The sequence below is a fragment of the Hemitrygon akajei genome, chromosome 11 (assembly GCF_048418815.1).
Source record: "Hemitrygon akajei chromosome 11, sHemAka1.3, whole genome shotgun sequence".
In the NCBI taxonomy this organism is placed as follows: Eukaryota; Metazoa; Chordata; class Chondrichthyes; order Myliobatiformes; family Dasyatidae; genus Hemitrygon; species Hemitrygon akajei.
In genome coordinates, this window is record NC_133134.1 from 138,867,395 (window position 1) to 138,885,918 (window position 18,524).

The 18,524-nt window shown below is 38.6% G+C and overlaps 1 protein-coding gene across 1 annotated transcript in view; it reads right to left on the bottom strand.

The window, feature by feature from the left end:
• LOC140736058 (collagen alpha-1(XIV) chain-like) overlaps positions 1–18,524 on the bottom strand; it is a 182,569-nt gene that overhangs the window by 144,915 nt on the left and 19,130 nt on the right. Inside the window, 8 exon segments of the mRNA XM_073061781.1 lie at positions 2,729–2,898; positions 3,603–3,764; positions 6,214–6,378; positions 7,109–7,228; positions 9,823–9,978; positions 11,760–11,954; positions 12,671–12,841; positions 15,679–15,822. Of these exon segments, the coding sequence (XP_072917882.1) occupies positions 2,729–2,898; positions 3,603–3,764; positions 6,214–6,378; positions 7,109–7,228; positions 9,823–9,978; positions 11,760–11,954; positions 12,671–12,841; positions 15,679–15,822 (1,283 nt within the window).

Here is an 18,524-nt window from a genome sequence, read left to right on the forward strand (position 1 = left end):
CTCTTTGCATATTTGCTCCTCCAATTCTCGCTCCCAATTAGGTGGTCTATAATACACCCCAATCACAATCACTCCTATTTCCTTCACAATCTGCTTTAATCCTTTCAACCCACTAAACACTAAATGCACCTCAATCTCTTCGGCTTGTAAACATCTCATAAGATATTGGCATATATTTATCTCATTGTATAATGTGTAACCATATCCATAAAATAAAGGACAGTTGCCAGTGTATGGTCTTCCCAACTAATTGACAATTGCATAGTATAATTCAGGAAAATCAGCAAATTCCATTTCCTTTCCTATCTCCTGTTTTCTCCCAAGACCAGCCACCTGTCATTAAAATCCCTTTATCTCTGCTAGACCTGTTTTTCTAATAGTCCTCTATTCCTTCCTTTACTCTCTCTGTTCTGTCTTGTACCCAAGTTGGGCATTCCCTTTGTCATCATGAATTTACTTCAATTCCAATCCCCAGAATTCATATTAAAATTTTCTATCCTTCATTTAAGTTGCCCCATTCCTCACCCTTGAATGGAAATATTGAATAGTAGGGAAAAGAGATGTGGCTTGAAGTAATCTAAAGGCCCTCAATGTTTGGCCACGTGATAGGACAAAGGCATAAATGGGAAATATTAAAGCCATGTATGAAGGGAATTGCCATTATCATGGGAGTTTTTAATCAGAACAGTTGATTGGGCAAATCAAACAAGAAAGAATTTGAGAAGAGCAATTTTGTATTGTGTCTGAGATTACTTCTCAGAGAAGTATATTACAAAATCTACCTAGGACAGGGTATTTTCGGTTTGGCCACATGTACTGGAGGAAGATTAAAAAGAGATCTTGTGATTAAGGATCCCTAAGGAATAATGACCACAGCACAGCTGAAATCCAGCTACAGTGTCAAGGTGATCATCCCAGGTACAAAAGCAGGGTCTTCAACTTAAATAATTAGAATGCTATGAATTATGAAGTTGTTAGAGTGGACTGGATAAAGCAGCTAAGAGAAAGGTCAATAAATGATAAGCAGCAAATATTTCAATAACTAATTCAAAATGCTCAACAGAAATTTATCCCAACTGGAAAGAAGGATACTATGTGCAAAAGGATGTCAAGGCTTTGAAGAACGTGCAGAACAGGTTTACCAAGATGCTGCCTGGATTAGAGGACATGTGCTATAACAAGAGATTACTCAAACTTGGCTTGTTTTGGCTGTGGGGAAATCTGAGAGAGGCTTATAAGATTATAAGAGGCATAGATGGAGTAGATAGACAGTATCTTTTTCCCAGAAGACATGCATTTCAGGTGAGAGGGAGAAATTTCAAAGGAGATGAAGGAACAATTTTTTTTAAACACAGAGTATGTTTGGTGTCTGGAATGCACTGCCCAGGGTGGTGGTAGAGAAAGATACATCGAAGAATTTTAAGGGACATTTAAAACCGTACATGAATGGCAGGAAAATGGGAGAATATGGACATTGTCTTGGCAGAGGGTCTGTTCCTGTGCTGTACTGTTCTATGTAAGTTTTTCATTGAATCTGTACATACATATGACAATAAACTCATCTTTAACTCTGGTCCATATCTTAGATGTAGCAATTGCACCACCTCTTCTGGTAGTGTGTTCCAGATAGTAACCATTCTCTCTACAAGTACTTTCCCCTTAGAGCTTCCTTAAGCTCCTTCCTCTCATGCTAAATCAATGTTTACTGTTTATGAAACCCCTACCATGGCAAAAGTATTCTACCTACATTGTTTTAAATTTTGCATAACCACTCTCATTGTAATGAATCTCAAGATTCTTTGCTCCTGAAGGTGACGAAGGCCTGATGTTAGATGTATTTAAGATGAAGATAAGTAAAAGGTTTGAAAATTCAAGGAGGTGTAATTTAATTTAAAGTAAAATTCCAAAACAGAAGAATAGTCGAGGCCAACGTAAATCAGCCATGATCATACTGAATGGTGAGCAGGTGTGTGAGGCCTGGTGGCCTACTCCTCTCCTACTTTCTTGGATTAACCCCTCAGGTTCATTCATTCTAGGGATAACAGAACAAGCTTCTCCAGTCTCTCCCCATGACTAATGTTCTCCAATACTCCAAATATAGGAGTAGATCAACTTTTGAAAGATTGGGGAATTATGAGCAAGGAGGATCTGGCACATAGGAGATGACACCTAGAGTAGATCAGCATTTATCATACTGAGTGGTGGAGCAGGCTTGAGAGTTAGGGACCATATCCTGCTCCTGCTCTGTGTGATCTCCCTTCAGATTTTCTGTAAAATTTTACAGCAAAGCCTCTCTTCCATTCTGTGCTATCAATCTAACTCAAGATACTTATGAATCCTCCCAAATTTTGTCCATTAAATAACGGTGGTGCATTATTTAATGGACCTAAGTTCCCCTAAGCCTTGTGGCTTTCCAGCTGACTTTACATCTTTAAGACTCAAAATACAAAACAGAATGATAGTCAGGATCATATAACTGTTCCAATATTGACTTAAAGTTATATTTTGTCAGCTTTTGTCTCTGAGAAACACAGTTTTTCTTATATTAGTCATTACAGTTGGTAAATACAAGATTTTTGTTGAAAATTTAAATTAAAATGATACTGTATCTTCCACTTGAAGTCTATGACATTGTTTTTGAACTACACTGGCTTGTAGCAAATGAAATCGGCAATAGACTCAATATTTTTCAACTAAATTACCAACAAAATTGCATTCAACTTAATACCTCTTCTGGTTTTTCGCCTTTGGTAGGGTAATATATAACACGGTATTTGTTAGCTTTCTTGGGGCTGTGGGTCCAGCTGACCCGGAAACTCCTGGCTGTTATATCAGATATCACCAGATTTGTTGGGGTTGGATACAAAATGGCACCACTGCCAGGCCTGTGACGTTCACCTAATAATAGAAATGAGAAACAAAATTAACAAGGAAACAAAATTTTGTTGGCTTAATCTGCAACTTGCACACCTACTGCACAATAACACATTCATAAAAGCCGCACTTTCCTTTCACCATACAGTCACGTCAAGGATTCTAAATTAGTTGAAAAGGATTCTGTTAAGTATTCGATCAATGCTTTTAATATTCCCACAATTAGATCAACTGCTGGACAACTGATTTATAGAGTCAAGCACTTTTTTTTTACACTAAAGGGGTGAAAGAACACTTGTAGGCCACTGTTGAATTCCAATGTGCCTATGTTGTTACTGCATTTCCGAGAGCTCCCCAAAGATTTTCCCTTGGCTGCAATCAAAATGAACTTAGTGCTGAGTTTAGAGGTTTGGCAGCCACCATGCATCACTGCCATGTGTTCTCTTACAAGCTGACTAGTCTTATCTGTGCATCATTAGACAACTATATTTTCAAATGAAGTGTCTCTCTACACTTGCTTGGAAGAAAAAGCAGAATGATCTTTGAAAGATCTCATTGTGAGCTCCAATGCAAATGAGACAGCTGCACTTGATTTTAAGATTGAGATTTCAATAATGGTGAGGTCAAATCCAGGCCTCTGTATTGAGTCCAAAAGGCAGTTCATTGACAACAGGAAAAAGCAGTAAATTGCATTTTTGTTAAGAAACACAAGGAAGTTAGATGAGTACTTTTCACTTTGGTTGCTTTTGCCTTCATCTGTCCACAAAGAATCTTTGGAAGTTTATCACTGAGAGAGTCTAGAAGACTGAAGTCAGGCAAATTATACACATGGAGCTCAAGTGGATCAGATGCTATTTGTCTCAGCTCAGCTTCATCAGCATTCTTTACACCTACAACAAAATAGCACAACACATCAAGCAAAGGCAATCATGTTCTGTAAAGTATAAAATCTCTACATTTGGATTGGAGGAAGGGAAGCATGATGTCTCAGGGTACTAAAATAGGCCATAGTCAACATGGTTTCCTCAAGGGAAAACCTTCCCTGACACATTTGTTGGAATTCTCTGAAGAAAAAACAAACAGGATAGACAAAGGAGAATCGTTGATGTTGCGTACCTGGATTTTCAGAAGGCCTTTGAAAAGCTGCCACACATCAGGTTGCTTAATAAGGTATGAGCCCATGATATTACAGGAAGGATTCTAGCGTGGATAAAGCCATGGCTGATTGGCAGGAGGCAAAGAGTTCGAATAAAGGGAGCATTTTCTGGCTGGCTGCCAGTGACCAGTGGTTTTCTACAGGGGTCTGTGTTGGGACCGATTCTTTTTACTTTATATGTCAATGATTTGGATGATGGAATTGATGGCTATATTGAAAGGTTTGCAGATGATATGAAGATAGGTGGAGAGGTAGGTAATTTTGAGGAAGTAGAGAGGATACAGAAGGACTTAGACTATTTTCTAAATGGAGAGAGAATACAAAAAATGAGGTGCAAAAGGGCTTGGGAGTCCTTGTGCAGGACTCTCTCAAAATTAATTTACAGGTTGAGTCTGTGGTGAGGAAGGCAAATGCAACATTAGTATTCATTTCACGAGGGCAAGAGTATAAAATCATGGATATAATGTTTAAACTTTATAAAGCACTGGTGAGGCCTCATTTGGAGTATTCTCAGCAGATTTGGGCCCCTTATCTTGGAAAAGATGTGCTGAAACTGGAGAGGGTTCAAAGGAGGTCCACAAAAATGATTCCAGGATTGAACAATGTCATATGAAGAGCATTTGATGGCTCTAGGCCATTATTAACTGGAATTCAGAAGAATATAGGTAACCTCATTGAAACCTATTGAGGGGTGAAAGGCTATGATAGAGTGAATGTGGTGAGGATGTTACCTATGGTGGGAGAGTCCAAGACCAGAGGACACAGGCTCAGAATAGAGTGGCATTCTTTTAGAATGGAGATGAGGAAGAATTCATTTAGCCAAAAGTGATAAATCTGTGGAATTCTTTGCCACTGACAGCTGTAGAAGCCAAGTCTTTGGGTATATTTAAGGCAGAGGTTGATATTTTCTTGATTGGTCAGGGCATGAAGGGTCACGGGGAAAAGGCAGGAGATTGGGATGAGAGGAAACTTGGATCAATCATGACGAAATGGCAGAGCAAACTCAACTGGGCCAAATGGCCTAATTCTGCTCCTATATCTTATGGTCCTATGCTGTAAAGGGCTCTTTTATTATTCATCTGTCATATTACATAGGGCTATAATTCTACATATATATTTTCTCTTTAATTGCAATTTAGCAAAAAATACTGTGGAACAGTTAGAATAATAGTGTACCACAGTAACGTAGTGGTTAGCACGGCACTATTACAGCTCGGGGCACTGAAGTTCAGAGTTCAATCCCCACGTCCTCTTTAAGGAGTTTGTGTGTTTTCCCTGTGGAATGTGTGGGTTTTCTCCAGGCTCTCCGGTTTTCTCCCACAGTACAAAGATGTACTGCTTGGTAGGTTAATTGGTCAGTGTAAATTGTCCCATGATTAGGTTCGGGTTAACTCAAGGGTTAAGCAGGGGTTGCTGGGCTCGAAGGACCTTTTCTGCACTGTCCCTCTGAGTAACTATTACCAAAACATTTAAAAACTTATTCAAACAAGGAAAACTCCATGAAGAGTTCCTCTTTCAACTCAGATCTTCACACAGCTCCATCCCGATTTATCCAGAAATTCTCCCACAATTGCTCTTATCTTTATATGACCTCCTCCACTCGGATGTGGTGAGATATGAGGAAAGTGGCTGACGTTTCTTAATTTATCCTCATTCCAGGAGTGCATCAAGCAGGTGGAAATAATGGTTTCAGGAGAACCACCATCTACTCTGACCCTAAATATCCAATTCTCACAACAAGATATAATAAAGCTTTTGGAGTAAAACTGTACAAATCAAAACACATTTTTTTAAACAAGTAGGGATGGCAAAATATTTTTAAATAGTGAAAATAAAGATCATATGAACAATAAATCATGTATTTATTTAGTTTTTCCTATCTGTTCAGATTGCTGGTGAGGGAGGAGGATCGTTGCCTTGTTGCTGTTTACGTGTGGGAGGGGGGAGCTGAGGGGTGCTTTGGGGTGCTGATGTTTAAATATCATTCATTCTTTGGGGCACTCCTCTGTTTTCGTGGATGTTTGCAAAAAAAGTAAATTTCAGGATGTATATTGTACACATTTCTCTGACATTAAATGTACCTACTGAAATCTATCAGACTTTCCAGTCTAAAAGTGAAGCAGCCTACTTTCCAAAAACACTGTAGAGGGTTAAAGGGGGAAGATAGTAAACTTTATACTCACCAATAGCAAAAATTTCAACGCCAGCATCTTTCAGGCTTTGAGCTGATGAGGCAACATCGTCCTGTGACTTCCCATCGGTAAGCAGTATCAAGAACCTTGCAGCTTCTGGCCTAGCTCCAGCAGAGGCTTTTAGGGTATTTTCCAAAACATGCTTCAAGGCAAGAGCTAAAGAAATGGAACAGATGAAATCTCAATGTTCATTTAGAAATCGGATGGTAAAGGGGAGGAAGCTGTTCCTGAATCACTAAGTGTGTGCCTTCAGGCTTCTGTACCTCCTTCCCAACAGTAACAATGTGAAGAGAGCATTCCCCAGGTGGTGGGGGTCTTTAATGATGGACACCACCTTCCTCGGGCACCACTCCTTGAAGATGTCTTGGACATTATGGAAGCTAGTATCCATGATGGAGCTGGCTACCCATTTTATTTCACTGATTCACATAACAGTTGAGCACAGACACAGACTATCTCTGCATGGACAAAGAGGGAATTAGTAGATTTTCATTCTGATAAAGAGTTATAGAACAGAAAATGCTGGGAACTTTCAGATCTGGCAGAATAAAGATCAGAGATTAAGGATCAACTTTACATGTATTAGGAAAATGCTGTGGTGTGTTGGCACTACATGCAACAAAAAAACAACATTTGATAATTATACAAAATAAAGAATTATATAAAAATAAAGTTAGAAATACATATATGGAATAAAATGTGCATAAATACATAAATACCTACATGTATTTAGAATGCAAACAACATTATTAAAAGGTGGTTTAAAGTGCTTACAATGCAGAAGTATTTGTGTTTTACACTTTCACAATTATCGTAACATTTAATCTCAAATAAAGATTCACATTTGCTCTGGAAATTACGCCAATATTATTAGCAATAATATTACCTGTATACGTGTTGCCTCCCTTGTAGCGTATTTTTTGAACTGCTTCAAGAACTTCATTCTTGGTAGAATATGCATTCAGATCCCACTCTGTCCTTGGTTCTCCACTATATTGAGTTAATCCTGTTAAAAGCAGAATAATCAATAGCAGTGATTTAATCAATAAGGCGGGTTGCTTAACAACACTTCCCTCTATATAATAAATTACAGTCAAATGCTAATAGGTTTAATGAAGGAACAGTGTTCTGATATTTCATTCACTAATTTCCCACTCACACAAAAAACCTGTTCCTTTATTCTCTTTTCTCATCACCTTGTGAAGAAACAGGTTAGGATATCATCCTGTTCAAACCAGCTTTCCTAGATCTTATCCAAGTGAAAGGAAGTACAACTAAATTTGACCTTGTTCTCACCAATATCTGCCCATGTGTCATTTCCAGCAATAATTTCGCTGCTCAGCAATTGAGAGTAAGGTCTCCATCCACCACAACAGGTGGGGTTTCCAGGTGGCCTCCAATTTTAATTCTACTTCCCATTCCTATTCCAAAATGTCGGTCCATGATGAGGCCACTCTCAGGCTGAACTCATACTCCATCTGGGTAGCCTCCAACCTAATGACATGAACAGTGAATTTTCTAACTTCCAGAAATTTCTCCCCCTCCCCCTTCTCTCTTTTACCATTCCCCATTCCGCTCCCCTCTTACCCCTTCTCTTCTCCTCACCTGCTTATCACCTCCCCCTGCAGCCTCTCCTCCTTCCCTTTCTCACATGGTCCACTCTTCTTTCCTACCAGATTCCTTCTTCTTCTTCAGCCACCTCCAACTTCTCAGCTTCTCACTTCACCACCACCCCTCCCCCACTCTCCTCATCTGGCTTTACCTATCAGCTGCCAGCTTGTACTCCTTCTCTTCTCCCATACCCTCCTATTCTGCCTTCTTCCCGCTTCCTTTTCAAACCTGATGAAGAGTCTTGGCCCGGAACGTTGACTCTTTATTCCTCTGTTGTCTGCCTGCTAGGACCTTCCAGCATATTATGGGCATTGAGAGAAAGGAAGCTTTTTAATTCCCTTTATTCTTACTTACAGCTTTCACTCATTGCTGACCTGTTGCCCAAGGTTAAACAATCCAATTAGGTTGAGATTATAGAGCAGTCTTCATGCTTTTATGGTGATTAGAAAGTTTGAAAAAATAGATGCTGGAAATCTGAAGTAAGATCAGAGAGTCTTAGAAATACTCATAAGGAAACGGGCACTTTTGAAGGGAGAAGCAGAAATGAATTTTATGTTGATCAGGTTCATCAACCCGACACATTAACCTTATTTTTCTCACTACAAATAGTGCCCAACCTGCGGAGTATTTCCAGCATTTTTAATTGCACAATTTTTATAATTTGCCCCTCTGTTTTGCTATGAAGAAAATCAATTTGTTATAATGAATTATTCTGACACTTCAACATAACACTCAGTTCAAGTTAGGTTTAAAAAGAAAACTAACAGCTCATTATATTATAATGTAGACAAAAATAAAAAAGATAGTAATGTCTTTGTAAAAAACATTGTTCAAACATCCTCATGAGTACATTTAAAAAATGAGTAAATTTTTTTAAAAAGTTCTTCCAAATTATCAGTGCAACAAGCTACATTGTGGAGTCAGAAACAACATTAACATCAGGACTGATGAATTAACATTTTGTCAGTCCTGACAAAGGGTCTCGGCCTGAAACGCTGACTGCCCGACCTGCTGAGTTGATCCAGATTGTTTGTACGCCTTGATTTGACCACAGCATTTGCAGTGTACTGTGTTTATTAACATTTTTGACCTTTAGAAAAGCTAAAGATATCATAAATTTCAAGAAATAAGAGAAGCTGGGAATGAAGAAAGCGACAAGAATCAAATAGAAGGGAGAAGAGAGTAAGTGATAGAAGGGATAGTGCTGAAAATAATAAGGGATAGAAAAAGGACAAATAAAGAAAAAATGCATTCAGAGTTGTTGAGATCATTAGCCACTGAGAGTTGTCCCTAGTGTAAAGGTAAGTAATCAGGAGGGAGTTAATGCGAATGTGGGGAAAATAAAAAATAAGTTAGTATAAATGGGTGATGGATGGCACTGGCTTGATGGGCCAAAGGGCCTGTTATTGTGTCTTATGGGCCTACGATTCCATCTTTAGAGGTGCAAATAAGAACAGAATCATCAGCTGAAATTGTTGAACTTAAAACTAAATCTGCTAATTAAAAGTCGAGATGCTGCTCTTCCACAAAATACTGAGCTTCATAGGAAACAGAGGAGTAAAGATCATGATGGGAGTAAGATGGAGAATTAAAATGAGACTTGACTGAAAACTCAGAGCTGGGGGCATAATACAACAATACAAAGTCATCTACAGGTCATACAAAGTTTTGCCTTAGACTTCAAATGAGGGAGTTTATTTTTCTCTAATGCATATATTTTGCTGTTATATTTCAAAAGAGGCAACTATACCTCATGTTTCTAAAATCAACTGATATCCCTGCCTAATCACCACAAGTTATAAACTTACAGAAAGCAATTAAAGTTGTTGGTTGATATCCTAATGTTAGAGGCCACACCCATTACAAATTTAATACAGCCAGCAAACTTCCTTGAAATTCTTCCCTTTAATTAGATGGAAAAAATGGCAAAATAAAATTGATTAATGTAGAATATGAAGTTTAAAGTAAGGGTTGAAGTACTGCACTCACCAGTTCTAATTCCATCTGCACCAACACGAAAAGGTGTAATTAAGTTTATCAAAAACTGGCGGACCAGTCGGAAGTTCATTCTACCAATACTCCATGATCCATCAATTACAATTATAATATCTGCAGCAGCATTTGATGGGCAATTGAATTGAGATCCTGCAATGTCAAAGTAATGTTAATTATTTTAATCACCTTATCGAAGCAACTCCAGTGTGTTGATTCAGATATGAAACATTAACAAAGTTTAACAAAAACTTAAAGTAGTGGGTAGACAAATGTATAAATATGTTAATTATCTGGGTGCTGACTTTGTGTTTTACCCTTAAATTTGAAGAGTCACAAGGAAAATACTGCAGTTCCATTAACCCAGATGTTGCCCTGACTGATGAACCATTCATCAGCACTTTAGAAACTTAATTTGAGATGTAGATACCCAAATTAATCCAAAGACATATTCACTATTAAAGTGGCCTAACTTTCACACATTCAGCAACTGCAGTGTGACAGCAGATGTGCAGGAAATGGAAAAGATGCAGGTGAGGCCGGCAGTGAAGGAAACCCTGTTATTTGAAGGAGGACATCTCAGATATTCTGGAATGGAAAGCAATCATTCAATGGATATACATAGAAATAACTATTTTATCAAAGCCTGAATGTTTCAATGGAGGGATAATTTTTCATTACACATTCTGAGCCATGTTGGTTATCTCCAGATTATGGTATAGTTCCATTCTTGTGGGTAGAAGACGCCTGCAGAAGCTGGTCACTCCACCAGCCTCCCAAACACTTGTTTGTATATATGGGCTGTACATGAGTCAGGGATTCATAAACTGGAGTGGCCTGTATGTAACTTAACAGCAGTGAAGGGAATAGAGAAATCCTTTAGAACAGTGAACAGCCTTTAGGGGAGGGGGCACATACAAAAATTGCAAGAGGAAACTTCTACCACAAAACAAGTTCAGTCTTCATGAATCTGCAAGGAATTGGGCTATATGTTTATTTTGATGCCTGACACAAGATCTGAGTTTTGTAAGTGATGTGGTAAATGCCCAGTCATTTTCAGCAATTGATTACGTGAAAAAAATGCAATTACATATAAAAGTTTGTTGAACTTCCTTTCAATGCAATCTTTAAATAGATAGGATACAACATGCAATCAAATTTCCAAGAGAGCCAGCATTGTTAATAACCATCTTCTTCTTTTAAATTACATTTGTGATCAGAGCATGAGTAGTCCATCACAGACAAATGCCATAGTGGCAGAACTTTAGACTCAAACTTGAGACTCAGAAATTTAATAATGAATTATCTGTAATAATCATATTCCCTCTCCTTAATCATCTGCAGGTCCTAGCACACATTACAGTAATAAGTGTGGAAAGAAAATTTCAGAGTAATGGTGAATGTGGATTCTTTGTTTTTGAACTATCCATCCTTGTCCAGAAGTTACTGTTAATATGGATACATTTTGAAATACAGTGCGAACCCTGTCCAACCCCTCTCCATTAAAGTAGGAAACAGGTTTGTGATGTGAGTGGAATTTCTGTCATGTGAAGAACCATTGTTAAGCAATGATGCTTTACCCAGAAGGGAAACAGAATGGGAACTTCCATGGGTAAATGGTGATATGAATTTTTGGCTTGCTACAGAAAAAAAAACAGAAAAACTTGTTATCTATGAAATACCTCAAGTTCCCAGGCACTCTTGAATTGGAGAGGTAATTGACAAGAATAGGAGAAAGTTGTGAATAAAACTCTAATATAATGCACAACAGTCACCGTGCAGAACTTGGCTGGCTTATGCGTTGAAAACATCAGAGTGCCTAAGTGATCAGTGCACCTCACAAACTGTAAAAGACACCAATATAAATCATAAACAGTATGTGTTAATGTTACTCTTGCTTTATCTGACGTTGAAATTATACAGAAACTCCTCACCTTTTGCTAGGAATTCTTCAGACACAGGTTCTTCCTTTCGCTTTTCTTGAACCATTTTCCTTTTATTTTTAGGCAAATTTTGTGTTGCATTTTTCATTTGTGATGTTCGTTCATTTTCGGCAGCAGTGATATTCAACTTCCTTGTTTTGTTCTCTGACACCTTATCTGCTGACTTTCTTCGTTCGGAATTTTTCACTGCAAGCATTAGATGCAACTAAGACTTACAATAATTCTAAATTCAGTACAGTAATCACTTCTATTTCCCAAATGGTAATACAATTAACATAAAGTCATATAAACAGGATTATATCATAAACATCATTATCTGGGGTCAACATTGACCTTGTGTGGATGTGGAGCAGACTGTGGGTGGTATGATTATACCACTTAAATCATCAGCAGGAGATCATTTCCACTTTGAGAGGCAACTCACAAGGTGGGAAGTTTGATGCACTGCCACAGAGATGGTCTGAAGTGAACCATAAAACTCCCATGCAGCTATCAAGGGCATTCACAGTCTACACACCCATTATAATATTTTTTAATTAAACCTGGCTTTTCTGAGTCAATTTCAAAATATATGCAGTCCGCAGAGTGTTTGTCTCCACTGGTACCTCAAAACTATGTTGATTCCTGTGCAAATCATAGGGTTCAGTTAACACCTTACAAACACATTCCTGCCAAGGGTGTTATCATCAACCCTTAGAAGAAACCAAGCAGAATAGTGGCAGATGAGAACAAGTTAGGATGGGGCAGAAAATGTTTTATTGAGACTCTCAGTGCACTCCATTCTGCCTGGGCAGATAGCAGAATTTCCCTTCTACCCATCACTGTACCTCTTTATTATTAGACTAAATGGCATTTCTGTTTCTCTGTTGTGTAAAAATCATCCCTGCACTTTGTCTACCTACCTTTTCTGGATTGTGTTCCATGTATCCTTCCTGTTACATTGAGGCCTGTTGCATTACTAGTGGGAATACCAAGGTCCAGCAGAGTACCATTCTCTCCTGTTCCACTTGTCATCCTTTCACTTTGCTTATGCTTGGGAACTTTCCTTGAACGCTGTTCTTTTAGGACATTTACTAAAATGAAGAGCAACAGGGATCACAATAAAATAAGATAGCAGCATTAGCCTAAACATAAACTAAATAAGTCATGCTAATAAATCATGAATTACAATTCAATTTATAGCAGTATTTGTTGTTCTAAAGATTAAAATAAATAGTGAAATATTACATACAATGCAAATGTCAAATTAATAGCGCAGCTCTTAGTTCTGGGCAGAGTATACATTAGTCTGTAACACAAACTGCACTGAACCTTTTTGGAAATAATAAATATTGCAGGAGAGTAATGGAACATTAACATATATGGTCTACACTTAGAAGTTGCAGCAGCTACAATAAAACACCAGTTCACAATAGTGATAGCCCACATATCAAAGATGATTACTTGATTCATCTGTAGCAAAGTCCCAAACCAGTGGCTTGGATTTAACCACTAAGATGCAATGAATAACTGTGATTTCAGAGAACAGCTAAAAAAGCAGCAATAGCTGTTAGCATTGATGGTAAGAGGAGGGGCTGAAGAAACTCAGACTTATCAGTCATGATGGGAGGTAGCAAAGAGGAGATTATGAAGAGTATTTCTTAATACTGGCTCAAACTAAAATGTAGATGACAATTATTGAAATTCTAATCCAAGAAAAGTGAATAGTGGATTAATAGTAACTGATTGTCTAGATTACCAGATGCTATCAGCTGAATGCTGCATTAGGGAGAAATCCATAATATTTGTGGATTTTGTAGATAATGATGAATTCATAATTTTAATGCTGAATCTGATCATATAGTCATGTAGAGGGGGTAGTGAAATGGAGAGTCAAGAGAAAACTCACAAACTAAATTGCACAAAATGTCCAGGTAGCAGAAGCTCGAGTGGAAACGTCTCCAGATGAGAAGGAAAATTGTGTGACTTACCCAGTTCAGCAATGTTATTACAGTAGCTAAGAGTTAAAAGACACCCTGGAATAAATGATCCAATACAAAAATCTGCAGTTGATACAAACTGAAGGATATAATTTCAGGAGAGGAATGAAAAATTAACTGGCAATCGGCACAATTCTGTGCCCAGTTCTGAACAAAGAAAGGCAAGGCAGATATTTGAACAGAACAGAGTGAAGATGAAAACCATGAGATTAATATGCACATGGACTCAAAACACTGTGAGGCTTAAAAAACAATCAAGAGTCATTGGAGAGCTATGTATCAATCGTCTGTAAACTTTTCAGTGGCTTAATTCATTCAACAAATGAAGATCCAGCTATAGGGTTTAATCAAGCTCCAGAGAAATGGAAAGAAATCTTTAAAAATTTGAACACAAGATCATGCTAAGATTTTGAAAACAAAGATACAGGGCTTGAAATTTAAATCTGCCTGATTTGGGAATATATTCAAACATTCACTTTACTGTATATAAAAAAGAGGGAAAACATAAGAACTCAAGATCCAAATACACAGTAAAGACACAATTTTTATTTGAAATAGAATGTAATAGATGAAATAGATGTAAAAATTCTTATTGCGATTAATATATTTGCGCAAGTGAAAGGTTCTTTGCAGGAATGGGACCCGTTCTCAGGTTTTAGGACTGGCCGTTGTTCAGCATGCCAAGGGTTCGGCCTGAGAGTCCGGCTCGAATTCAGAAGCCTAAGGTCTCGGGTTCTGGAGACAGGCAGATCGAGGGTTGGTGTCATGGCAGGAGACCTATGTTTCATCGGGGGAGTCAGAAAATCTACTGCTGTGGGCCCGAAGACCCCGGATCTTTGCAATCTTCAGGCACAAAGCTCAAAAAAAGCCACGTAACGGACATTTAACATTGTAAACTAGCAAGTTGTTTATTACGTCTCCCCGCTCGTTCGGAAAATGGAGACACCTCTTTCACCCTTATTAGGGAGAGAGAGAATCTGCGGTATGTTGAATGCCGGGTGAAATGTGAAGTCTTTGAGGTAACTGCAAGTCTGTATCTTTGCTATCGCTTTGCTCATGCTTGAGTGCCCAGTGGCAATGCCAATGCTTTTTTTTTGCCAGTGGGGGGAGGGGGGATTGTTGCTCACTGCCGCTTATACACAGGAGGGAGGGGAGTGGGGGGGGGACTTTGGGGCTCTTACATTTAACTGTCGTTCATTCTTTGGGACACTTCTCTGTTTTCATGGATGTTTGCGAAGAAAAAGCATTTCAGGATGTATAGTGCATGCATTTCTCCAACATTAAATTGGACCTTTCAACCTTTGACTAGAATGATGAACTGAGAAATGTCTACATATACACATACACACAGGCATTTTGCTAAAGTTTCTTCGAAAACCCTGTCAACTAGAAGTTCATGGAACTAAAGGGAAAATTATTATTTTGATTATAGTAAGCTAAGTGCTAGTAGGCAAGTCAGCACACAACTTTGCAGGGCGTGACTAGTGTAATGTTATAGTAGCTTCTACTCACAGCATTTATATGGTTTAACTGATAAAAGAAAAAACCGTTTTCTAACAAAAGACAACACATTAACAATATAGATTTAACATTCAATTACAAAGAGATCTAAATGAATTAAATGAATGAGCAGAAATTTACATATTTTGGTAAAGTTGAGTTCATCTGGACAGAAAAAGGATTGGAAGATTTTACAATCCTAAGAGAAGCTAGAAGAAATGGAGGTGTAAAGATACCTCTACATTTTGAGCTTCAGAGTAGCTGCCGTGCACAACAATTTGCTTCTCACTCATTGACAAATGCTGAGTTTGAGTTAATGTTTTCAAGAAGGAGGCACATTCATTTCAATTTATTCCCATCTGCTACACAGTTCAGATTGCATTAAAGCACAATAATATGCAATTTTTGTGGAATGCAAACTAAGTTCTTACTAATAAACTTTCTTTTGGCGTAATGGTGCTCACGAGTTCCGTTAAGCAATAATATTTGAAGTGTGTACTCTTGAGTGGGTGAAAGGCCTACTACAGTTGCTTTTGCTATGTTTGTCTTCAGGATTATTTCCCGTTTGGAGGTACCTGAAAGAATCACAATACAAATACAAAATTATGTTCACAATGGCTACAGTGTGGGGCATTCTGTCATACATAAACATAAAATCAAGATGAAATCAGTGTTGCCCTAATAGTGACTAGACCAAGCACTTCAGCTTGAGCCATCATTAATTAAAATAATTGCAAAGTATTATTTTTATTCTCCGGCTTCTTAAAAACAACACAGTAGCTTTAGCAAACAATATAACAGTGTGTGCTCGTATATCAAGTAACGAGTGAACCACTTGAGATCCAAATTAAGTATTTATCAAGCTTAAGGACGGCAGTATGCATTGATAAGCCCTGCATCACTGGGATATTGATTATGAAAGTCCTTTGTGATGGAACTGGACCAGCAAAGAATTGGTGCATTAATGGGTGACAGGTGACAAAAATCAAAAGCACGGATGAGTGTCAAGTTACCAGCAGCCAAATTTGTGCCTGCTCCTCATTGCTACCACCAAGGATATGGTACAGGAGCCTGAAGACACACACTCAACACTTTAGGAAGAATTTCTTCTTCTCCACCCTCACCTTCACCCCCACTGCAATCAGACAATGAACCCATGATATATTTGCTCTCTTTTTGCACCACTTAATCAATTGAATTTTTAAAATATATTTCTTATTGTAATTTATAGTTTTTCAATATTATGTGTTGAAATGTATGTTTCCACAAAGCAACAAATGCCCGTGATATTAAACCAGATTCTGATACGAAGTGCAGCAGGTTCAATTATGGGCTCCACCACCAGGGGATAACATGTACAACCCAAACGCTACATTAGAAAATGAATAGCTTCTCTAGACCACTTTCCAACTGAGCAAGGATGAAGATATAATGCTGTATACAGGAAGTAAGTGATTTATTATTCTGGTCAAATGTGCATGTTAAAATAGATGTATAAATCCCTGAAGAATAAAGGATTCAAAAGCAACACTTGCTTTTCACGCAGATTTTGGCCATCTTACAAATGTAAAAAAAAATGAAATTGCAATGTTTTGGATTGGTTTCCATCGGTATACTGATGCCACCTCTAGTCGAACTAATCTGTACAGACATGCACCACTATCTGGCAAAGTGCCAAAAGAACATTTTTAACAGTGAAGGTATTCGAACCATATTTTATTCCTGGCATGAAAACAGCTCCTCGCTAACACTGGGGAACACACTTTTAGCTAAGCCCCATGCTTAGAAATGGAACATTTACTTTTGCCTTTTAAAAGGGAATTCTGTCTTCACACTCTATATTCACAAAGTGTGTCCTATATATAAAAAAAGGAGCAGAGATGTGACCAAGCTGCTGAGAAAGTTAAAGAATGTACAGGTTTGAAACCTGGGATCAGATAATATGGAATTTCTAAACATATCCAAACATCCTCCTAGAAACGAGGCAGGAGAGAAGGAGGTGGAGAGGGACAGTCCTGCACACAAAAGATTTAAACTCCCTTTCATTGATGTGCATTCCAGCATCTATGTTAGTGGAAGATGGTGCTGAGTGGTTGATATGGGGGATGCAGTTGCGGGGAGGGGTAGGTGGGAGGCGTTAGGAGGGAGTTGTCATAGGAGATGAGGGGTGTCAGTTTCTATTAAATTACAGCCCGGAGTAAGGTTTGTCCCGCTGTCTCTGACAGGCTATATTGACTCTAATGACAGTGGATCTTTTGGTGTTTTTCCCTGTCTTGTTTTATTCATATTCTGAGAACAGTGTCACTGGCAAGGTGAGCATTTAGTATCCATTTCTAATTGCCCTTCAGAAGGTCATTTTCTGCCACCTTCAGCAATCTTTCTGGCAAAATTACTTTCTCAGTGCCATTGGATACAGCTTTCCAGAATTTCCACAGAGTGACAATGAAGAAACAATAATGGCTTTCTATATCAAGTGGTATGCAACCAGGAGAGGAACCTCTGTGGTGGGGCACCACACTACTGCCTGCATCTTCTCAGTGGCTTAGGATGCAGGTTTGGAAGGTGTTGGAGTAGCGAGATGAGTAGCTGCAATTAAGTCTGTAGATGTAACAGACTACATCCACTGTACATCCATGACAAGACCATAAGACCAAGAGAAATAAAAGCACAATCAGGCCATCTGGCTCACTGCGTCTGCTTTACGATTCGACCATGGCCGATTTGTTTTCCCTCTCAAACCCATTCTCCTTGTACCGGATGACTAGATTCTGGCATTTTACCGGGTGACTCCGCTGTTTAAAAAGGGTGGGAAGCAGCAGAAAGGAAACTATAGACCTGTTAGCCTGACATCAGTGGTTGGAAAGTTGTTGGAATCGATTGTTAGGGATGAGATTACAAAGTACCTGGAGGCACATGACAAGATAGGCCAAAGCCAGCATGGTTTCCTGAAAAGAAAATCCTGCCTGACTAACCGACTGCCTAATCTTTTGAGGAAATTGAGAGAAGACAAAGGCGATACAGTGAATACGGTATACTTAGATTTTCAGAAGGCCTTCAACAAGGTGGCATACAGGAGCTGCTTAGCAAGATAAGAGCCCATGGAATTACAGGGAAGTTACTAGCAGGGGTGGAGCACTGGCTGGTCAGCAGAAAACAGAGAGTGGGAATAAAGGGATTCTAGTCTGGCTGGGGGCCGATTACCAGTGGATTTCCACAGGGGTTGGTGTTGGGACTGCTGCTTTTTACGATGTATGTTAATGATTTGGACTACGGGATT